This window comes from Lissotriton vulgaris, chromosome 10 (genome assembly GCF_964263255.1).
Source record: "Lissotriton vulgaris chromosome 10, aLisVul1.2, whole genome shotgun sequence".
Classification (NCBI taxonomy): domain Eukaryota; kingdom Metazoa; phylum Chordata; class Amphibia; order Caudata; family Salamandridae; genus Lissotriton; species Lissotriton vulgaris.
Genome location: NC_141698.1, coordinates 631,515,655 through 631,540,034, shown reverse-complemented (window position 1 = coordinate 631,540,034; position 24,380 = coordinate 631,515,655). Strand labels below are relative to the sequence as shown.

Sequence of the window (24,380 nt, the reverse complement as noted above, 5' to 3'; positions counted from 1 at the left end):
CCCTCCATCTATCTATCGCCCTCCCTCCCTCTATCCATCGCCCTCCCTCTATCCATCGCCCTCCCTCTCTCTATCGCCCTCCCTCCATCTGTCTATCGCCCTCCCTCCATCTGTCTATCGCCCTCCCTCCCTCTATCCATCGCCCTCCCTCTATCCATCGCCCTCCCTCTATCCATCGCCCTCCCTCTCTCTATCGCCCTCCCTCTCTCTATCGCCCTCCCTCTCTCTATCGCCCTCCCTCTCTCTATCGCCCTCCCTCTCTCTATCGCCCTCCCTCTCTCTATCGCCCTCCCTCTCTCTATCGCCCTCCCTCTATCTGTCTATCGCCCTCCCTCTATCTGTCTATCGCCCTCCCTCTATCTGTCTATCGCCCTCCCTCTATCTGTCCATCGCCCTCCCTCTATCTGTCTATCGCCCTCCCTCTATCTGTCTATCGCCCTCCCTCTATCTGTCTATCGCCCTCCCTCCCTCTGTCTATCGCCCTCCCTCCCTCTGTCTATCGCCCTCCCTCCATCTGTCTATCGCCCTCCCTCCATCTGTCTATCGTGCTCCCTCTCTCTATCGCCCTCCCTCTCTCTATCTCCCTCTATCTGTCTATCGCCCTCCCTCTATCTGTCTATCGCCCTCCCTCTATCTGTCTATCGCCCTCCCTCTATCTGTCTATCGCCCTCCCTCTATCTGTCTATCGCCCTCCCTCTATCTGTCTATCGCCCTCCCTCTATCTGTCTATCGCCCTCCCTCCCTCTGTCTATCGCCCTCCCTCCCTCTGTCTATCGCCCTCACTCTATCTGTCTATCGCCCTCACTCTATCTGTCTATCGCCCTCACTCTATCTGTCTATCGCCCTCACTCTATCTGTCTATCGCCCTCACTCTATCTGTCTATCGCCCTCACTCTATCTGTCTATCGCCCTCACTCTATCTGTCTATCGCCCTCACTCTATCTGTCTATCGCCCTCACTCTATCTGTCTATCGCCCTCCCTCCCTCTGTCTATCGCCCTCCCTCCCTCTGTCTATCGCCCTCCCTCCATCTGTCTATCGCCCTCCCTCTCTCTATCGCCCTCCCTCTCTCTATCTCCCTCTATCTGTCTTTCGCCCTCCCTCTATCTGTCTATCGCCCTCCCTCTATCTGTCTATCGCCCTCCCTCTATCTGTCTATCGCCCTCCCTCTATCTGTCTATCGCCCTCCCTCTATCTGTCTATCGCCCTCCCTCTATCTGTCTATCGCCCTCCCTCTATCTGTCTATCGCCCTCCCTCTATCTGTCTATCGCCCTCCCTCTATCTGTCTATCGCCCTCCCTCTATCTGTCTATCGCCCTCCCTCTATCTGTCTATCGCCCTCCCTCTATCTGTCTATCGCCCTCCCTCCCTCTGTCTATCGCCCTCACTCTATCTGTCTATCGCCCTCACTCTATCTGTCTATCGCCCTCACTCTATCTGTCTATCGCCCTCACTCTATCTGTCTATCGCCCTCACTCTATCTGTCTATCGCCCTCACTCTATCTGTCTATCGCCCTCACTCTATCTGTCTATCGCCCTCACTCTATCTGTCTATCGCCCTCACTCTATCTGTCTATCGCCCTCCCTCCCTCTGTCTATCGCCCTCCCTCCCTCTATCGCCCTCCCTCCATCTGTCTATCGCCCTCCCTCTCTCTATCGCCCTCCCTCTCTCTATCTCCCTCTATCTGTCTTTCGCCCTCCCTCTATCTGTCTATCGCCCTCCCTCTATCTGTCTATCGCCCTCCCTCTATCTGTCTATCGCCCTCCCTCTATCTGTCTATCGCCCTCCCTCTATCTGTCTATCGCCCTCCCTCTATCTGTCTATCGCCCTCCCTCTATCTGTCTATCGCCCTCCCTCTATCTGTCTATCGCCCTCCCTCTATCTGTCTATCGCCCTCCCTCTATCTGTCTATCGCCCTCCCTCCCTCTGTCTATCGCCCTCCCTCTGTCTATCGCCCTCCCTCTATCGCCCTCCCTCCCTCTATCTATCGCCCTCCCTCCCTCTATCTATCGCCCTCCCTCCCTCTATCTATCGCCCTCCCTCTATCTATCGCCCTCCCTCTATCTATCGCCCTCACTCTATCTATCGCCCTCACTCTATCTATCGCCCTCACTCTATCTATCGCCCTCACTCTATCTATCGCCCTCACTCTATCTATCGCCCTCACTCTATCTATCGCCCTCACTCTATCTATCGCCCTCACTCTATCTATCGCCCTCACTCTATCTATCGCCCTCACTCTATCTATCGCCCTCACTCTGTCGCCCTTCCTCTATCTATCACCCTCCCTCTATCTATCACCCTCCCTCTATCTATCACCCTCCCTCTATCTATCACCCTCCCTCTATCTATCACCCTCCCTCTATCTATCACCCTCCCTCTATCTATCACCCTCCCTCTATCTATCACCCTCCCTCTATCGCCCTCACTCTATCGCCCTCACTCTATCGCCCTCACTCTATCGCCCTCACTCTATCGCCCTCACTCTATCGCCCTCACTCTATCGCCCTCACTCTATCGCCCTCACTCTATCGCCCTCACTCTATCGCCCTCACTCTATCGCCCTCACTCTATCGCCCTCACTCTATCGCCCTCACTCTATCGCCCTCACTCTATCGCCCTCACTCTATCGCCCTCACTCTATCGCCCTCACTCTATCGCCCTCACTCTATCGCCCTCACTCTATCGCCCTCACTCTATCGCCCTCACTCTATCGCCCTCACTCTATCGCCCTCACTCTATCGCCCTCACTCTATCGCCCTCACTCTATCGCCCTCACTCTATCGCCCTCACTCTATCGCCCTCACTCTATCGCCCTCACTCTATCGCCCTCACTCTATCGCCCTCACTCTATCGCCCTCACTCTATCGCCCTCACTCTATCGCCCTCACTCTATCGCCCTCCCTCTATCTATCGCACTCCCTCTATCTATCGCACTCCCTCTATCTATCGCACTCCCTCTATCTATCGCACTCCCTCTATCTATCGCACTCCCTCTATCTATCGCACTCCCTCTATCTATCGCACTCCCTCTATCTATCGCACTCCCTCTATCTATCGCACTCCCTCTATCTATCGCACTCCCTCTATCTATCGCACTCCCTCTATCTATCGCACTCCCTCTATCTATCGCACTCCCTCTATCTATCGCACTCCCTCTATCTATGTATCTATCGCACTCCCTCTATCTATGTATCTATCGCACTCACTCTATCTATGTATCTATCGCACTCACTCTATATATGTATCTATCGCACTCACTCTATCTATGTATCTATCGCACTCACTCTATATATGTATCTATCGCACTCACTCTATCTATCGCATCACCACAGCATCACTCAGCACCACAACAACATCACTATGCGCTACCACAGCATCACTGAATGCCACAGCATCACTCAGCGTCACCACAGCATCAATCTGTGGAACCATTCAACAACTGGTTCAAATATGTTCTCTCAATGTTTTAAGCTGTATTACAAATGTCACAAAAAGATGTTAATATTTCACTTCTGTTCTTGGATTTTCGTCACAATAAAATACACTGAACATAATCTTCACAAAAGTTATTTACAAAAGTTTAATCTATTGCCATTATAAATTACAATAACTTTTATTTACGTATTAATTATTTAAAAAAATTAAAAGCCATTGTTATTTGTAATGTCAATGCATCTAAGTCACGTAAATACAACACACATTGCATTACAAATGCTATAAGTGTCACATTTGCCAAAGTTAAAACTATTGGAATTGTAAATGACAAAGCTATTAATTTAGCTATTTTCAAAACCAACACATAAATACAAAATTTGTCATTTACAATACCAATAGCTCAAACTTTCCTAATGCGAGACCTATTGCATTGCAAATGCTTGTTGGGGTTAGACACTGGCCATGTCTTTTGGAAGTGTTGGTCTTGGGTTCTGAGACTCTTCCACCATTCATTGACTTGATGTTTTTGGTCTCTTCCTTCGGATATTCCTACCCTTGTTAAAACTATGCCTGTAGGACAGTTCTTCTGAGAACAGTGGTCATAATTACTATCTGCAAGTCTATATTGCGGTTGTTCCTTCCTTTGGCTTCATGCTGCGTTGTCGGGCGCTCTTCTGTTCCTGTGTAAGCCACTTTAAGGTCTCTATTGCCATTGCTGGCGTCATATTCTACCTGCTTCAGCGGGTTGGGGGTTGTTGCTATTGCCCCTCTTTACCCTTTTGGGTTTAAGTGCGCGCTTGGCATGCTTCTTGTCCTGCTGGTTATTTCCAATGCACTGCTCAGGGACTGCCTTGCCTTTGTATTGTTACCGAAGGTAAGTAACTCCCCCGTCACAGCCTGCAGACAAAGGGAATTCCAAAAATATTTCTTCACCATTCTGGACTGCTGGCTCAGAGGTCAACATGGAGTAACAGGCTAAGCTAAAAGGTTCTCTAAGGGTCAATTTCATTTTTTTATGGAGCTGGAAGAAGCTCTGTCCTTTTTGAATAAGAAAACTTAGTGTGCCAAATGATTGGTTTCAAGGTCCTGTTCTTTGGTCTAAGCGAACCGACCCAGAAGACCAGGCTGGGGGTGGGTAACAGGGTGTAAGCAAAGAAAAATTAGGCGATATAGGATCTGTTGGTTTGCTGTTGGTTTTCTTTGTGCAGTCAAAGGAGATTGCCAATTTATGAAGTATTACTATGCAGATTTTTATCTCTATAATTTTAGAATGGATGCATATTTACACATAGTTGATCATTATTAACAATTTTATATATAACATTCTTTTTGATGTTTGTCTATATATGTTACCTTATTTGATGATAATTTTCTTCCGACGTTGGTGGAACTGCGTAACTCACTTCCTGATGTATTTCATGCACTTGCAGCACTTTATCTTAGATGGGAGGAAGAAAGTTAAAATAGGCACTTTATAAATGGGCAGATACATGCTTAGTTGAATGATAATGCAGAACAGCTCCACAGGAGCTGGGATCTTATGTTGAACAACTGTTGTTTAAGCCAGATGATCTGAAATTTGGTATATTCATAGAATCCTTTCCGGAAGTTAGTAGTTTCAAACAAAAGTGTGAACTAATTATGGCTGCGGACCTTTGGAAGATATTGGCATTTAACACACATGGCCTTAACAATAGGTGTAAATCAGTTCAGGTTTTGAATGCCACTTCTCAACAGGTGTCAGGGTTGGTAGGGGTGGTAGGGGGTTGGGGGAAATAGGAATATATATCCCCACCATCCTTGCTAGCAACCTGAAAATATTTCAGAAAAAGCGAATCATCGAAAAAGAAATTGTGGGATGTCTGTTCTAGAATAAACCTTGGTTTCTATAATCCTCAGTGTCTCATGTGGCATGTTTGGCTTGATTTCATATACAAAGCAACAACATAGGTTATTTTCTGTAATTTTTTGGAAACATGTGCTGGATATTTGTGAACATTAGACGTGGGTTAAACCTAAACCAGTGGTGAGAAACATCCCAGGCTTGGCCTCATTAGTACCAAAGAAGGAGCTTCTTTAGTGTAATTTTTCACTGCCTCCCTGTACGAAAGTGGCATATTACATGGTATGGCTGGGTTGGCTTACCATGTAATATTATCACAATACCCCAGATATGTTCTTTGCATTTATACTAATAAAGCCTTGGTTCAGTCCTGATAGAGTGGTGAAGATCCGTCCGGTTTTACTTAAGAAACATGCGTTAAGTGCTTGTATGTGATTTTATAGACAAATGATTTAATTGAATACCATTATTGAGGAAACATTTCATCTAAACTGTTTAATGGAAATTTTCAAAATGAATAGCATTTACTTTTTCATAGAAAGCAATTCAAGAAAATCATTTTGGTCAAAATTGGCTTTTGAATGCTTATTTTCTATATGTAAATGCAATGATTGCAGGTCTTAATTTCAGAAACATTTTTGTTTGAGATATTTATTTCAGTGCTTTACTTCAGGAGACGATTTCATTTTTATATTATCTACATTGTCAGACAATTACTCTGCACGCTTCTAATTCTGTGAGCCATAGCCACCCATAAACCACATCCATTGCTGACCCCTCACTACCCCTAAATTCTATCAATCTATGCCCCCTAAAACTCCTCACCACACCTAAAGAACACTCAGCCCTGAAGCCTAAAAGCCCTTTCTTCCCCAATAATCAACCAAACATGAACCCTAAATTCACTCGCTACCCCTAAACCTACCCATTCCTGAACCCTAGAACCCCTTTCTATGCCTAAACCCCTCCCACACCTCTTAAAACACTGCGTCACGTGCAAACTCCACCCTTCCTTGAACTCTAAATAAAATTCTCACTGCCCTTAAACACCAGCCATCCATGACCCATAAGAACTCCTCACCCTATACTACTCATCCCTGAACCATAAAAACACCTTTGTACATCTAAACTCCACCCGTCCCTGATTCTTTAAAATCCCTCACTACCCTAAACTCACCCCATCCTGAATCCTAAAAATTCTTTACCACGCCAGCACGTTACCCATAATGGCAACTTAAAAGCCCTCACCAGTCCTATACTCTGCCCATCCATGAACCCCTAAAACTTCTTGACACCTATACGCTTCATTAGTCCCTGAAGCCTAAAAACACCTCGCACGCCTTAACACCACACAACCGTGAACCCTAAAAAGCCCTCACCACCCCTTCACTCCATCTCTAAAGCCTAAAAATCCCATTATATGCCCTAACCCCAATTAATCCTCCTCATCACCCTAAACATAATCCATCCCTAAACCCAAAAATTCCACAGTAGTCCTAGACTCCACCCAAGATTAATTTAATTTTGGATTTTCTCTAAAATTATCTTTCCTTTAAAATGCAAAATATTCCTTTAATTTTTGATTTTTTTGTATTTCATTTAAATTGTCTTTCCTTAAAATTGGCCATGATTTGGTTACATCTAGTGTGGTTTCTGTTTTCGTTTTTCTAAAAAGTCAACTCCTATTGTGTTAAGCATTTCAGAGTAGCAACATGGACGATAAGTAGTTGACACTACTCGAGAGAAATCAGTCAATAACTTTTTTAAATAGTGTGTTTTCTAATCTTAATTTAGCACCAAAACAAACGGAATATCATACATGTAACTGGAGTTATAGATTTTTGAAGCAAAATAAATCAGTGCAGAAAAATGCATAAACAATATAACACTACCGTCAATGGGAAAAACAACTAGAGACAATCAGTCTGTTGCAGGTCGAGTTATGTGGAACCTTTACAGGGTTGCAGTAAACAGAATGCTAATAGACGACCGATACACAGCTGCTAACGTTGAATGATGGTTGCACTGTGTTTCCTATAGATGCAGCATTGAGTGTGGAGGTTGGTTACTGGATTGGTGACCAACAAGCATTGGCAGCGGTAATCACAGTGAAAATGTATTGGGACTTCACTGAGTCCGGGGGATTGACGTAGTGGCCTGAAACATGAGACAGGCGAGACTACAGCTCCCACAATACACCGGGCTAACTGGATTTGGGGATCCCATGGAGCGCCCGATGGCCAGCGATTCTTTGGATCCTCCAAGTGTTTTTACCTGCAATCTGCAGGGGACTAGTGCCACTAGTCCACAGGAGTCTGAGGGTGTTTTTGGCTTCCATTTCGGTCTCTGTCATTGAGAGTGCCACGTTTTAGCCAAGTTCGAGGGTTGTTCACTTCGTTCCAAGTCGTTTGCCACAGGCACAAAGTATCCTACTTGTGCTTGGCAAAGTCCTGTTGTCGATTACACGGGTCTTCTCTTTGTCCATCTCGAAGGTCGCCACATATGTTCATTACCGTGTTACCCAGGGCAAAAGATTCGTATCAGGGGTGCAAATGCATGTTTTATACTAAACATGGCATATTTTAGTGTTACCTTAATGGAGCTCAAGAGTACCTGGGTGGTTGCCCATGTTATCTTAAGGACTGCTAACACTTATAGTAGTTTTCGATGGGGAACACCACTATAGGGACATACAGGCATACACTTATCTGTCCTCACCTTCAATATACTGCACCCTGCCTCCTTCACTAAGGAGGCAGACTTTAGGGGTGTCTGACATAAATTATAGAAAATATTTGTTGATGGTATAGCCAAGTTTGAGCAGTTTGCACTGCTCATGCAGTCTACAATGGCAGACCTGCTGTCAGTAGTTTGCTTGAGTTGCTCAGGGTGGCACCCAACCGTGCTGCAGCCCTGGGACCCTTTTACCACCTATGCCTTGGGTACCTTTCTACCATGTACTAGAGACTTAAAAGGGAGTCAAGTCTTTGCCAATTTGGGATTATCAATTCAAACATAACAATTTTGGGAGTGAGCACAGGCACTGGGTTCTAGGCAGCAGACTCCAATGCACGATCAGAGTCATAACCATCAGCATTTGGAGCAAAAGTTGGAGGGGTGACCACACAGAAAACGGACACTTTCCTACACTCCCTAGTTTAGATTCTTAGACTGTATGGAAGCTTTTCAAACATTTGGACAAAATGTTAGTCGCTCACCTTAGTGACTTGCTCTGATGGTCCTACACTGATCCCTTCCTCCAGACCACCCCCCTCCTTTGTTTATGACTATATGTTACTTGGCCTTTAATGTAGAGCAAAGGAATTTTAGTTTTGTTGCCCTAGTGGACATGTTTGAAGGATGGTGCTTGGATGTAGGCAGGTCCATGTTTTCAAAAGTTCTCCAGTGCCCACCATTATCAACAGTGACAAGCCATGATTATGGTGGAAGAGGAATAGTAGGGCTCAGATTACAAATGTCACTTTATTAAGTATCCTGTATACACATCATCTTTCATTTTAACACTGTCCTCTTAAGTTGTGAAATTGATAAACTAGACTTTGTAGCACAAATATTATTCAGGTCTTACAGTTTAATGTGTTATCACTATTTTTTTTATCATCCTGACTTAAATATTTTGTTGTTAGGTGGTTACATGCAAGCTGTCAGAGTCTTAACACAGAGGAGGAAGTGGAAAATGCAGCTGACAGTGGTTTTGACTGTACAATGTGTAGACCATATGTGACGCCAACTCACGGTAAGTGACAGTTTGAAAACCCAACAGTCTTTCTTCTTCCCCCTTTGCATAGGGATGATATTACACCTATTCTCAATGGAATTCATTGGTAATAATAATAATGTGGAAAGCCAGGTAAATTTGCTCCTAATCAGACAAGCATTGTCTCCCTGACCTCATGAAGTTTGCCCCTCAGAAGCTACTTGGTACAATGGTGTAGGCTTTCTCTTGATGTGCAACCAGTGCAAAAACAATGCTAAAATGAAGAAATCACCCAAAACTCCCAAACTAATTTAGTAAAATGAAACTATTTTTTTCAATTGAAATAAGACCAATATGACAAATCTTAAATGATGTAGCATTTCAAAGTCCATTCTGCATGGCCAGTCAGAGTTGATCTGCATTTCTCGCAAGTGGCCTTTAGAGGTGCCCTCCCACTCCAGGAATACAGCACTACTCCCAGCTCTGGGCTACCTACAGCTTCAGTCAGGCCACAGGGCCTGGATGAGAGTATGTAATTTTGTAAAGGCTGGCACAGTTAACTGCTTCCAAACTTCTGAGTTTCTTTGGGTTGTGTGCCTGCCTTATCCCCCTCATGGCTGAGAAGATTCTTTGGTGCCTCTGTTTCTGCTAGGGGAAGTAGACTGGTTCCCACTTTTCCTAGTAGAGGATTTAGATATTGGTGCTGACAGCATAATTCACTTTCAAGATACCAGTGATTTAGAAATTGGCTTTGTCAGTCCCTGGTTCCAACAAAAAAAAAATATTTACAGGGACCAGTGCAACATTGGTCTGCTTCATACACACAGTACTTTATCGTGCTTGTTTTGTGTCCCTGAAGGCCATCAGGCATTCGGCTCACTTGGTTCATCTTTGAGAAACATACGTCCCTGAGATATGAGTGGCTGGTGGATCCTTGTTCATTTAGAGTTCATTCAGCGGAGTCCTTTAGGCTACTCTGTAATTCTTTCAATCCTGCAGAATCCTTCAGACTGTTTGGGCTTGTGAAACCCAACAACAGATGAAGATTCCAGTTTTTTCTGTGCCTTGACTGGTTGGTGACTAGTTTTGCAGCAATCAATCAATCAATCAATCAAGATATTTATAGAGCGCTCTTCTCACCCGTTAGGGTCTCAAGGCGCTGGGGGGGCTGGGTGCTGCTACTGCCCGAAGAGCCAGGTCTTTAGGTGCTTTCTGAAGCTGAGGTGGTCCTGGGTCAGTCGTAGGTGAGTGGGGAGGGAGTTCCAGGTCTTTGCTGCCAGGTAGGAGAATGATCTTCCTCCAGTGGTGGCTCTGCGGATCCGTGGGATGATGGCGAGGTTGGTGGAGCGGAGCTGGCGGGTGGGGGTGTAGAACGTGAGTCGGCTGTTGAGGTATTCCGGGCCCATGTTGTGGAGTGCTTTGTGTGCGTGGGTGAGCAGTCTGAATGTGATTCTTTTGCTGACGGGGAGCCAGTGGAGGTGTCTCAGGTGGGTTGAGATGTGGTTGCGGCGGGGAATGTTGAGGATGATTCGTGCGGAGACGTTTTGTATGCGCTGGAGACGGTTCTGGAGTTTGGTGGTTTTTCCCGCGTAGAGGGCGTTCCCGTAGTCCAGTCGGCTGGTGACGAGGGCCTGGATGACTGTTCTTCTGGTTTCGGCGGGGATCCATCAGAAGATCTTCCGGAGCATGCTCAGGGTGTTGAAGCATGAGGATGAGACGGTGTTGACTTGTTTGGTCATTGTGAGCGAGGAGTCCAGGATGAAGCCCAGGTTGCGTGCGTTGTCCGTGGGTGTCGGTGCTGTGCCCAGCGCCGAAGGCCACCAGGAGTTGTCCCATGCAGAGGGGGATTGTCCGAGGATGAGGACTTCCGTCTTGTCCGAGTTGAGTTTGAGTCGGCTGTGCTTCATCCAGTCTGCTACTTCTTTCATTCCTTCCTGGAAGTTTGATTTGGCGGTGGCTGGGTCCTTGGTGAGGGAGAGTATCAGCTGGGTGTCGTCGGCGTAGGAGATGATGTTGATGTTGTGTTTTTGTGCAATGGTGGCGAGGGGGCTCATGTAGATATTGAAGAGTGTAGGACTGAGTGAGGATCCTCGTAATTCACTTTCCTCACAATTCTCGGTGTAACTTCTTTCAAATAAGGGACTTTTGGTTGTTTAAACCACATCACCACGGATGTTTTCAACCCCAACGTTTTCCCCACAGTCACAGGTGCAGTTTTATCTTTTTGCTGACGCGGTTTCATTCCCACTTATCCGCTCTTCCTTTTTACTAGAACCTCTTATGATCCTATATATCAGCGTTCTATATCGTTTCTTGTTATCCATTTTTTGTAGACATGCATTCCCCCTGAAGAAGTGCTGTCTAGCACGAAATGCATCGGGGCATTAACCTATGATGTCGTCATGAAAAGAAATATGCATTTGATTGAAATGATATTGTTTACATCAAATCGTCACTAACATATGAAGATAATATGCTAAGGTGAGACTATTTTGATCACCAATCTGAAGCAAACTAATAAACAAATCATTTGAGAACGTTTGGAATATCTTTGAAATTTACTTAATCATCTACCTACTCACGCACTGTTGTGCATCAAGAGTGCTCAGGAATAGCTCTTACTTCCCGTAAGACTTTCCAAGCAATGACTTTATTTTGCACCTTTTTGGAACCAGAAGGTGAACCCCCCGGAGCACCTACAAAATTATTAACATCTGACCTGCAGAACTATAGTTTTACTTTTGGAGTGCAGCGGTTACTATAACATTTATCGATCCTTGGGGTATGCCGCAGATGATTTTGGTTGCCGGGGAGCGGAAAGGGGGGAGGCGGACCTTCTGGGTTCTGCCGATGAGGAACGAGGCGATCCATTCCAGGGCCTTCCCCTGGATACCCGTGTTGTTGAGGCGGTGTACTAGGGTGGGGTGGCATACAGTGTCAAAGGCTACTGAGAGATCTAGGAGGATGAGGGCAGCTGTTTCTCCGTTGTCCATCATGGTTCTGATGTCGTCTGTGGCTGCAATGAGGGCGGTCTCGGTGCTGTGATTTGCTCGAAATCCGGACTGGGAAGGGTTGAGCGATTTGTTGTCCTCGAGGAAGGCGGTCAGCTGTTTGTTGACGGTCTTCTAGATGACTTTGGCCGGGAAGGGGAGAAGTGAGGTCAGTCGGAAGTTCTTGAGGTCCCTGGGGTCTGCGGTGAGTTTTTTCAGGAGGGCGTTGATCTCAGCGTGCTTCCAGCTCTCCGGGAAGGTAGCTGACGTGAAGAAGCTGTTTATTATGTTCCGGTGGTGGGGTGCGATGATGGTGTCGGCCTTGTTGAAGATGTGATGGGGGCAAGGGTCGGAGGGGGAGCCGGAGTTAATGGTGTTTATGACTTGGATGGTGTCTTCACTGCTAATTGGGGTCCAGGAGTTGATGGTGGTGGAGGGGGTCGTTGGGCTGGCGTCCGGAGGTGGGGGTTGGGGTCCTAAGTTGTCGTGTATGTCTGCAATCTTGCGCTGGAAGAACGTGGCGAGGGAGTTGCAGAGGTCTTGCGTAGGGGTGATGTCGTTGTTGCTGGCGTCAGTGTTTGAGAACTCTTTGACGATGCTGAAGAGTTCCTTGCTGTTGTGGGTGTTGTCTAGTCGTTCCTTGAGCGATGTCCTCTTGGTGTTCCGGATCTGCTGATGGTATTCGTGGGTGGCGGTTTTGAGGGCTGTCATGTTTTCCGTTGTCCGTTCTTTGCACCAGGTCTTTTCGCGAGTTCGGCAGGATTTCTTTGCGGCTTTGAGGGCGTCTGTGAACCATGAGGGTTTTTTGGTGGTGGCCTTGTTGTGGGTGTTCTTTAGGGGAGCGAGGACGTCGGCGCAGTTGGTGATCCAGTGTGCGAGGTTGAGCGCTGCCTTGTTGGCGTTGGGTAAGTTGATGTCGGCAGGTGGGTTCTGGCTCAGTGATGTGGTGAGCTGGTCCATGGTGATTTTGCTCCAGCATCTGCGGGGGATCCGAAGCGTGTGGTGGTGCGATGCGGTCCTCTTGAATGTGAAGTGTATGCAGCTGTGGTCGGTCCAATGCAATCCTGTGGTGTGGTTGAAGGCGATGTGGTTGCTGGCTGAGATGGCATCGAGGGTGTGGCCGGCGAGGTGAGTGGGGGAGTTCACTAGTTGCTTGAGTCCGAGGCTGGCGAGGTTGTCAAGCAGTGTTGCAGTGGTGCTGTTGTTGTTGTTTTCTAGGTGAAAGTTCAGGTCTCCTAGGAGGATGTAGTCTGGTGAGGCTAGGGCGTGCGGGCCGATGCGGTCGGCGATGGTTTAGCTGAATTGTGCGCGTGGGACCGGGGGTCTGTAGATGAGTGTTCCTCTGAGGGTGGTCTGGGGGTTGGTGTGGATATGGAAGTGTAGGTGTTCGGTGGAGGGGATGGTGTCTTCGGTGTTGGTCGTGACGCTGATGGTGTTCCTGTATATGATGGCGATCCCTCCTCCTGGTTTGTTGGTGCGGTCCCTCTGGGTGATTTTATAGCTGTCCAGGATGGCTATGGCGATGTCGGGGGCTGAGGAGGCGGTCATCCAAGTTTCCGTGAGGAAGGTGACGTCTGGTGCTGTTGTGTCTAGAAGATCCCAGAGGTCGATGGCGTGCTTGCGTATGGAGCGGGTGTTGAGGAGGATGCACTTGAGGTGGTTGTTGCTGCTGGGTTTGGCGGGCGTGGAGCGGTTTTGGAGTCAGGTGAATTTGCAGGCTTGACAGGTTAAGGGTCCGTGGGTGCGCTTGGGGTTGGCTTGATAGCAGGCGGGCGGTCGCCTGGTGTTGAGTGCATTGAGGGTGGCGTTGTCGTATCTTAATCGGTTGGTCTGGGTCCGGTGAGGTCCAGGGGTTCTGGCGCTGGGCGCGGTCCAAGCGTGGACAGGCGTAGACGGGCTTGCCTTTGGCGCGTGACCGCTGCGCTTTCGCGCGATCTCCGCCATAAATGGCGAAGTGGAAGGGAGGAGCAGCTGGGAGGCGGGAGCGGGGCAGCGAATAGGAAGGGGGAGAGGGTACAGAAGAGAAAAGGGGCGGGCCGCAGGGGAGCAGTGGCGGGGAGCGGGGGGTGCACAGAGCGGGAGAGACTGTCGCGGAAAAGGGCGGCGAGGAAGCAAAAATACAATTACAATACCAAAGGCACAATTACAGTCACAGGGCACAAATTACAAAAATCACAGAATACTCAGCAACAGGGTCCAAGGCGAACTCGCGGCAGCAGCGGTGAGAACCTGGGCACACTCACGGGGTGCCGTGCGGTGCGAGGGTCAGAGGTCACCAGGCCCTGTGAACTGGGTCAGAGGTCAGCAAGCAGATTGCACCAGATGTTGTGTGTCTCGTCTGTCCAACACTTCAAGGCTGACAAATTCTACACCAAGTGAAGGTTGCAGGCTTCCTCTGAAGTGTAAACATGACCCCTTCAGATGTAGCAATCCTAGAAGAGGTGGTAGGAAATCTGTACCCCAAAACCTTGGCCAGTTTACTACAGGTTACTCACAGCTAAAATCCTGCTAAGCCGTGATCAGCTTGAAGCTTTTCAAAATGTCACAACTCTTATGTGATACATTTGGAAACCTTCAGAAAAGGACACTTGCATTCACTTGTTAAGGCAATACGCTTACCCAAACTGGTTTACCGACCTATGATTCCAGCCCCCCTAGGAAAGCTATATATTTCTTAATGTGTTATCTTTGATGCTGGCCTAGACTCACCTCCTTATTTATTCCTTTTTTATTTGTTTAATCAGACCATATGATCCATCAACAAAGAATAAACTTAATACAAAAAAATCAATATATTCCATACAAGGAGATAAAGAGAACTGAATCACCAATGCACATTTAAAAATTTCCCTCTGTATCACAAAGTTGACTCCAGCAATTTAGAGACCGAAAATATAACACAAGGGCTGGTAACAATGGTACAAATCTTCAGCACATATTGACGATCTGTCACCCCTAGGATTTTGCTGAGGGGCACAATTCATTTTCTAGACATGGGGTGCAATATGCACTGCAAAAAATAACATGTTCCTAGGTTTCAGAACTGGTATTACAGACTGGGCATCTAACTGATTTTGATAGGGAAGTGAACCACCTCTCATTAAAAGCAGCCAAAGTTAAGATGCCCAGCCTGATTTTGATATGTATGAAGTGCTCTAGTGCTAGATGGTTGTATCTGATATAAAAAAAATCACATTCTCAGTATCAGGCCTTTAATATTTTGTGCCCATTCTGGTAGGATTCTCCTAGAAATCACTTACGCCGATCTTCTCACACCATATTTTGATGAGAGATAGCTAATTCATGAACTTATGATCTATGAATTTTTCTTTTGAGAGCTATTCTGTAGGGTTCAAGCTCCTGAATGACTTACAAACAAGTCCTGTAGAGTAGAGGTTTTAAATTTGCTGAATGCAAATTGATGATAAAGCAAGATATAAGCGGATCAGCAAATTTGGGACACAAAGGGACAATCAAGAAAGACTCAATTCATTTGTTTTTCCTCTTGAATAACAAAAAAGCCCTAAAACAACTCATAGTTCAGTCCAGGCAGTGTTGCATTCACTGCTCTGGCCCTCTACATCTCAACTACCGGGGCTAGTGGGCAGATGCTTAGTGTTTTTTTCCTCGCAATCTTCAGAAAAGCTCAGGCTTTGCGATACCGAATGAGCTAACTTTTTAAAAATCGGGTCTCGTTATTTGAATCCAATGTAGTCAAATTTATGAAATCTCTTCAATATGAACTCATGAATTAAAATGTTCTCTTTGAAAGACTTGCCGAGTTTAAATACCATAAGCTTCGATTTGTCAGTGTCAATCTCCAGCCCATAACTGTGACAAAGTAGTTTACATTTTTTAACTAAAACTTGAGGCCCCTTGGCATCTTGGACAACAGTAAAGTGCTGTCCCAAACAGGATGGCTAAGCAATCAGCATATCAAAGCGGGAGGCTTCAAAGGCCTCTGCCACCTTTGCTTTGCGACCCAAGGCCTCCCTAGACAATGGAAATGCCACACCCTGCACCAGGCCCATTTGGCACCAGGACAGGTGGGAAAATTAACTAGTCAGGAGGTATGTTCCACTCTCAGGCTAGCACCAGCCCTAAGGTGGGTTACTTGAAGTGAACATGACTTTTAGAATTCCACCATCTTAGCTTTTGCAGAATTAGGCTCTCTGGTTTGGGGATTTGCCCACTTCCCACATGAAGTGGTCATATAGAGGAAGTAGACATCCTATAGGTAGGTAGCCCATTGGTTACTACCTGCCACTCCCCGTAACACCCCTAAATTAAGTGTTTAGGTGGCATACCTGACACCGGAACTTGGAAGTATTTGTTGCGACGCTCAGCAATGGGCAGAAGTGTTCTGGGACCATGGATACTAAAGCTGGAACTGTGTGGCGAGGAAAGACTTGCATGTCTGACAAGGCAAGTCTACAAGCTTTAATTGCCCAATTCTTGGGGTCAAGTGAGTGGAACCATGTTAAACGACTATGGACGCGTGAACTAGTGAAGCATGAACGCCTTGCACAAGCATGTTCGAGGTTGCTGTTGGACATAGTGCGTGACATCAAGTGTATGCTTAGAGACCCTTTGTTTACCACTATAGGGCATAACTCTGCATCTGCGGTTGTGGCACTTTAGGCACGAGGGCAGCACGGAACACTGCATTTGCATTGAGGACATTAAACTTATCTCAGTTGCGTGAGGGTAACTGCCTTGCCGTGTGGGCTACAGCAACAACCTTTCTTATTTCAACTTGTGTTGCCTTAGTTGTTAGCAATCGATGCTCTAAGCTTGCACAGACAGTGGTGACAACTTTTATTGTTTCAGTTTGTTAATTTTGTTTGTTTGTCTCGAGTAGTGAACTTTCAATATGGAGGCGCAGTCGATAAATCCTCCTCCTAAGTTTTTACAATGGCTGGGTCGCCATGTGATGCCATGGGAGGATTGGAGAGAATCATTTGAGACTTATTTGGAGGCGGTGGGTGGTAATGTATTCGTTTCTAAAAGGAAGCTGGCTATTTTAAAGCACAACCTTGGGGTGGAGGAAGGTGTTGAAAGCCTTACTTATATCCATCGGCATTGAAAGTAATGATGAAAGGCCTCCGAGTCAGATGAGTTGCCTGATGATGAGTATAGTGATGCCATGAGAGCTTTAGAGGAGAATTTCGAAAGAAGATGAGCATTGATGTGGAGAATCAAAAGAGGGGTGAGGCACACTGGTTGAATCAAAAACTAAATCGTATTCAAATGGAAATGAAACTTCTTGGGTGCACACGAGGTATCCCCCTCTATCCTAACGAAGTATAGGTACACAAAGAATGAAGCACTAAGTTGGAGTATTTAGTGTCCCTCTGTTGCACTCCGTATAGGTTAGAGTAACCTTTTTCAAATTAAAGTAAGTTCCACAATTCATTCGTATATCATTTCCACATTTTCTTAGTATCTCCACATTTTATATGGACCTATAAGGATCCACATATGGAGACCAGGTGGATAACATTTCCATTTCCAAATCGAATGGTAATTCCGGAAATCTCAAGCCTTGCATTGGGATTATACAGATTTCGAAATTTCTGTTCGCTATATCCCCTTGGTCTCTGTTCCCGTTCCACCCAGTACACACAGTCCCCTGATGAAGTGTCTCCGACCCAAAAAGCATTTGGATGGTTCATATAAAATGTGGAGATACTAAGAAAATGTGGAAATTATATACAGTCATATATGAGAAGTATCATTATGATGACAAACAAAAGACAATAAACAAGATATTCTTCAGAACTGAAATATTATGAATTAATTGTGGAACTTTCTTTAATTTGAAAAACGTTACTCTAACCTATACGGAGTGCAACAGAGGGACACTAAGTACTCTGACTTAGTGCTTCATTCATTGCTGTGGAGAGGCATACACTCGTCTCTCATGCTCAATTGCCTGGGGAAAGCATGGAACAGCATATCACTGTATTGAGAACCTTAGTGGTGATGTGCAAATTCAAATATTGCACAAGGTGATTATATGAGGCCAATTTATTAATAGAACGTTAAGCTCAAAAATACAAGAAAAATTGTTGGAATTGAAGAATCCTTCCATAGACATATCTGTCACTATTGCACATCGGCTGGGGAGCACACCAAGGTATGTGAAGGAGTTAAATGAAGGTCCAGGGAAGGAAAACATTAAAAAAAAAAAAGTGCAGAAAATGTTCATGTGGTTCATTAAACAGTAAAAGCTGCATGTTCACAAAGATATAACACAAGTGCTAAGGAATCATCTGTGGAGCGTTTTGTTAAGCGTGCATGTTTTCGTTGTGGAAGTATGAGACATTTGGCAGAGCCTGACTTTTGTCTGTCTACTAAAGCCAAATATTTCAAGTGTAGGAAAATGTGACATATTTCCAGGATGTGCAAGTGGAAAGTGCATGATGGCAATAAGCACTTTAATGGGGTGCAGGATGTAACCTTTTGATCAAATGTGAGTGTGAATTCTTTGAACGAGGGAGAAGTGGCGATATTGGTGGTGAAGGACAGTAGCCAAAAGCAGTGTGTTGTTGGAATTGTTAAGGAAAGATATCATCCTCCAAAGTGTGAGTTGAAGGTCAATGTCTAGAAAATGTGTATTTGGGCTGATTCGTGTTCGCCTTACACTTTCATAGACCAAACCATGTTGAGGAGGACAACTGAATCTGAGTTATGCCCAAAGGTTACTGTGGCGGTAAACTACCATTGGTGGGGTATTTCATAGTCACGTTAGAGTATAAGAAACATTTTGCTTTGGCGAATGTGTATGTGGTTTAGAAAGGGAATACACTGTTTGGGTGGAGGGAGCAGAGGGCCCTTGGCATAATTTTAAACCCCAGATCAGTTGACTGGGTGTGAGTGTTTGCAATGTTCAACACTCTGTCCATCATCCCTTTTGGTTTTCCTTTGTTCGCCCTAAGTTGGCAGGGTATGCCCAGACGTGGGTCCCTTGCTCCCTTTGCCACTGGATTCAAGCTAGCCTGGCTGATGATGGTTGATTAGCCAGAAACCGGTCCCAGGATGCTTGTTTCCGGTCCAGAGAAGACATGGCTTGGCAGTTCGGGCTGGACTATTCCCATGAGGCACAGGGTCAGACTGATTTGCCTATGGCCATGTCTGAACTGGTGTAGCGAAGTGAGCTAAAGAATGATGGATTAAACCCCGATCAGTTGACAGGAGTGAGTGCTTGCAATGTTTAACACTCCGTACATCATCCCCTTTGGTTTTGCCAGTCACCCTGAGCAAGTACTCCTCACGGACACCAGTGATGATTGCAACAGCGAGTGGTGTTGTACGAAATATCGCAGGTTGTTTGCTAACTGTTTGGGTTGCTTGAGGAAATTTGAGCATCGTATTATCTAGATGGAGGGATGTGTTCCCAAAGTACATAAGGTGAGCAATCTGCCTTTAGCTTTTAAAAGTCAGTTGAGGTAGGAGTTGCACAGGTTGCGTTCAGCCAGAGTGATTGAGTCAATAGTCATCCGAGTGGCTCAGTCCGGTTGTCTTGGTGACCAAGTTCATTGGCAAGTTGAGGCTGTGTGTAGATCTTAAGGATCATAATGAGTACATCTGCCATCCTCTTATCTTTAGACTTGTTTAGCGCTTTGCATCAGTTGTGTCTGCATTCTAAGTCAAAACATCTTATGTCCTTCATAACACCAGACGGGGTGTCCAGTTTGTGGGCATGCCCTTCTGGTTGGCATCCGTGTCAGCGGTGTTTCAGCAGGTGATGTAGCGTGTCCTGAAGGGTACAAACAATGTGATGTATTTGCCGGACGACATTTTGGTGTGGGGTCCTGGCGAGGTGGGGCGCGATAGTGTGTTAGACAGGGTGATGGAAAGACTGGAAAATGCAGGTTTGCAGTGAGCACGAAGTGCACATTTTCTGTACAGGAGTTGGAGTAGGGCACAGATTGTCACGTGATTGTATTCGGCCAAAACATAAAATGGTCGAAGCTATTGAAAAGTGCCATGGCTTTCCAACAAGGAACAATTTAGTTCCTTTTTGGGTCTGGCCGAATACTATTCTAAGTTTGTGGAAAATTTCTCCAATAAGGTTTGTGTGTTGCGACTTCTAATAAAGAAGGGTGTGAAGTATGAGTGGACCAAAGAGTGTCAGGTGGCATTCGAGGATGTCAAGGCATTGGTTTTGGAACATGTCAATGGTGACAGCGGAGTAAGTTAGCCAGAATTATGTGACTTCAAGAAGGCTTGGGCTGATTTGTCAGTGGTGGATGATGATGTTAGGAGATGCAGAAAGTTGATGGTTACAGTGGCACTGCGTTCTAGGTAGATGGAGTTGATGCATGAAGGACATGGTGGCATGTTTGCCAGGAAAAGGAGGGCGCAAGTGGATTTTTGGTGGCCAGGGATGGATGGAGATATCAATAGATTTGTACGAAATGGTTTTGCATGTGCATGCAGCAACAAGTCCCATGAAACTGTTGAGACTCCCATCAAGTGTACGGAATTTCCTTCTAGGGCATGGCAAAGGATAGGAATAGACATGTGGTCCTTTTCATTGTAGAGGGTTGGAGAGAAATATTACCCTGGTACTGGTAGATTACTACTCTAAGTGGTAGGAGGTGGTGTTCCCAAAGGACATCAGATCATCAGACATAATAATGATCTGTAATGAGGTATTTAAAAGAGAAGGGGTGTCTGGTGTCAGACAGTGGTCCGCAATTTGTGGCAAGGGAATTTCAAGCATTTTTGCAAAAACACGGTGTCAGCAATCACAGGACGACAGTGTACCATCCCTGTGAAAATTGTCCCGTGGAGCTCTTCAGTCGTGTGTTGGAGTGTGCTCAAATGTCTGTAGAATCTGGGTTGGACAGCAAGAATGAGATTAAGGATATGCTTTAGAATTACCAGAATACTCCCACTCAGTTACCCTCAAAACTCTGTTCCGTTTGTTGAGGGGTAGGGATGCATGCACTAAGGTAACACCTGCGTGGACGGAGAGGTTGAATCTTGCAAGTGCGGATAGTGACAGCCACAGGAAGAGAGTGGAGGAATACGACAACAAATATGTGAGCCTACACAGTGATAGGTTGGTGAGAAGTTCTCACCTTTATGCTGTAGGAGATTGGGTAAGAAGTAATGGTGAGGGGAAGTATACTAGATGGACACGTCCCAAGACAATTGACAATGTGAAAAGGAATACTGTGTGGTTGGAGGATGTGAGGTGGGATGTGTTATGCATTGTGCATTTACTTCATGTATCTTAGAATTGTTATGTACCTGTTGCTGACTGGATCATGCCACTCTGGAGCTGCTATGTTGATTCCTGAACGCTGGTGGCAGCTAACGGGTTTGTTGACTATAGCTTTTGCTCAATAAAGACTACGTTTACAATTACGTAAGTCCTGTGCTTAATCTCAAAACTGACCAGGTCAGAGAGCACACTGAAGCCACTGTAGTTTCTGAGGGTAAAGTGGATATAGCTGCCCTGGCTGTCTGGCCCAGTAATCTGGAGAAACACAGACAACAACCTCATATTAATGGATTTAGAGTGGAAGCACTGAATGATACAGGTACAAGTGTCCTATTGTGACTGAAAAACTTAGGTAGGCCTTACACAACATTTGCTACCTGCCAAGCCAGTGGCAAAGGAGGTAACCACTCAAATGACCCCATAATTCAATTTCCAGGGGTTGGGGGGCCCTTCGAAAGGGTAGAGGTTAACACTGCTGGCCCCCTAGACCCTCCAAAGTGTCGGGGAACAGATTCTTACTAGTGGTGGTGGATCATGCCAACAGGTACCATGAAGCTATACCCCTTAGAACAGTGTCACTGCTCCTGCAGTTGCCAGAGACCTCTTAAGTATTTTTCAAAGAGTGGGTTTCCCTAAGGAGGTGGTGTCAGACGGAAGTAGTAACTTCATGTCGGACTACCTAAATGCAATGTGGAATGAGTGTGGTGTGACTTAAATGTTCACTACCCCATAACATCCTCAAATCATTGGTTTAGTTGAGAGATTCAACAAAATCATGAAGGTATGATCATGGGAGAACCTGAAAAACTCAGAAGGAGATGGGATGTCCGTTTGCCATGCCTACTTTTCACTTGCAGAGAAGTACCTCAGAAGGGAGTAGGGTTCAGTCTGTACTTCTGTTTGGGTATCCTGTAAGGTGACCACAGTTTCTAGTTAAGGAAGACTGGGCGAGACCTCTCAAAGCGCTTAAGCAAGACATTGTGGACTATAGTCTAGGCCTACGTTCTAGGATGGCAGAGTACATGCGTAAAGCATCGAAAAACCATGAGGCAATGGATGGAAGGTATGTGTTGTGGAGCTTGTGGCATCTAGGGCATTCCAGGACAAGTAGAGTGGTCCCTGCCATATCCTTGAAAGCAAAGGTGATGTTACCTATCTAGTAGACCTAGGCATAGCAAGAGCCCTCACAGAGTCATCCATGTTAACCACCCGAAACCATTCTATGACAGGGCTGATGGGACTATGCTCTTGGTCACTGATGAGGATCAGAGGCAGAGTGAACCTCTCCCTGACCTCTTCTCCGACAGCCCAAAAAATGGGTCAGTAGATGGACTTGTTTCCTAGACACCCTTTTCCCAACAGCAAGCTGACTGCAGGCAAGTCCTGGAGCAGTATGCTGAGCTCTTCTCCCTAAATCCTGTTCAGACTACTTGGTGTACCTACGATGTGGACTCTGGAGATGCTACACCTGTCAAAAACAAAATATATTGACAGTCTGATCAAGTTTAGGAGAGCATCACAGCTGAAGTCTGCAAGATGCTGAAATTGGGAGTCAATGAAACCTTCCAAATGTGGGAAACCAGTGCTGAGGTTTGTGTGGATAATAGGGGCCTCACTGAAGTAACCAAGACAGATGCACACCCAATTCCTAGAGCTGATTAGCTAATTGACAGGTTGGGTGCAGAAACATATCAGTACCTTTGATTTGACATCAGGCTACTGGCAGATTGGTCTGACCCCTGGAGCAAAGGAAAAGTCAGCCTTCTTTACCCCAGATGGATAATATCAGTTTGTCCTTTGTATTAGAGTACCCCTGCCACCTTCCAGAAGTTGGTGAATAAAGTCATTGCTGGGTTTGAAACTTTTAGTGCAGCATATCTAGACAATATTGCTGTCTATAGTTCCACTTGGCAGGGTAACCTTATCCACTTTAGGAAGGTTCTAAAGGCTCTGTAAGCTGCATGCCTCACTATCAAGGCAAGCAAGTGGCAGATAGCACAGGGAACAGTTGTATACTTGGGATACCTTGCAGGTGGAGGCCAAGTTCAACCTTTACAGCCCAAGATCCAGACTTTTGTGGAATCTTAGGTTCCAACAACCCAGACTCAAGTCAGGGCATTCCTTTGATCTACTGGGTACTGTAGGAGGTTTGTGAAGGGGTATGGTACTATTATGGCACCCCTCATAGACATTACCTCCAAGAAGATGCCAAAGAAGATAAACTGGGCAGTGAACTGTCAAAAGGCTTTTGACACCCTGAAAGAAGCAATGTGTTCATCACCCATTCTTAAAGCTCCAGATTATTCAAAGCAGTTAATAGTGCAGACTGATGCCTCTGATCATGGGTTTGGAGTGGTCCTTTCCCAGACCAATGATGATGGTCATGACTAACGTCTTGCTTTCATTAATTAGCAGCAGGTTGCGCCCCAGAGTGCAGCATTTGAGTGCCATTTAGTGGGAAGCCTTTGCTGTGGTTTCATCCTTGAAGAAGCTGAGACCATACCTGCCTGGTACTCACTTCCTTGTCGAAACCAACCACTGGCCTCTCAGATAGCTGATGCAGATTAAAGGTGAAAACCTCAAACTGTACAGGTGATCCATCTTCCTACAGGATATGGTCGTTATAGTGGAGCACAGATCTGTGGCTGACCATGTCAATGCAGATGGCCTTTCCAGGTTTTCCCACTTAGACAATGAAGACCCTCTTCGGAAAGGTTACTTCTCATTCTCTTTGGTTGGGGGGGGGAGGGGGGGGGGTGGGAACGGAACCCATCTGAAAGAAACACGTTAGTGTTAGATTCCTTACCTTAGAATATCCCCAGGCGTCAGTCTGGATCCGGAAACTTTTGCGTAGCAGTACCCCTGCGCGTCGGTAGGCGTCGTCTGCAGGCGTCCCCTGCGGCTCCGCGTCCGTCGTCGGCGTCGTGCGCCGTGATGACGTCGCTGGAGTATATAGACGCCGCCTCCGCGCGCTGACGTCAGTTCTTCTTTTTTCCGCGCCAGTGGACGCAGATCTGAAGAGCAGTATCCCGGTCTTTGACCAAGTTTTTCGAAGTAATTATCACTTGTACCTGATAGGATGCCTGGGTTCAAGCACTGTGATGACTGTGAGCGCACGATGTCGGTCACAGACCATCACCGCCTCTGTCTCCG

At 46.1% G+C, this 24,380-nt stretch overlaps 1 protein-coding gene across 2 annotated transcripts in view; it reads left to right on the top strand.

Annotated features, from left to right (window-relative positions):
• The window catches only part of KMT2C (lysine methyltransferase 2C), a 1,555,522-nt gene that overhangs the window by 375,577 nt on the left and 1,155,565 nt on the right, over positions 1–24,380 (top strand). For both annotated transcript variants that reach the window (XM_086941472.1, XM_086941471.1), the window contains exon 16: positions 8,929–9,038. In XM_086941472.1, coding sequence (XP_086797598.1) covers positions 8,929–9,038 — 110 coding nt within the window. The remainder of the gene's footprint in view (positions 1–8,928; positions 9,039–24,380) is intronic.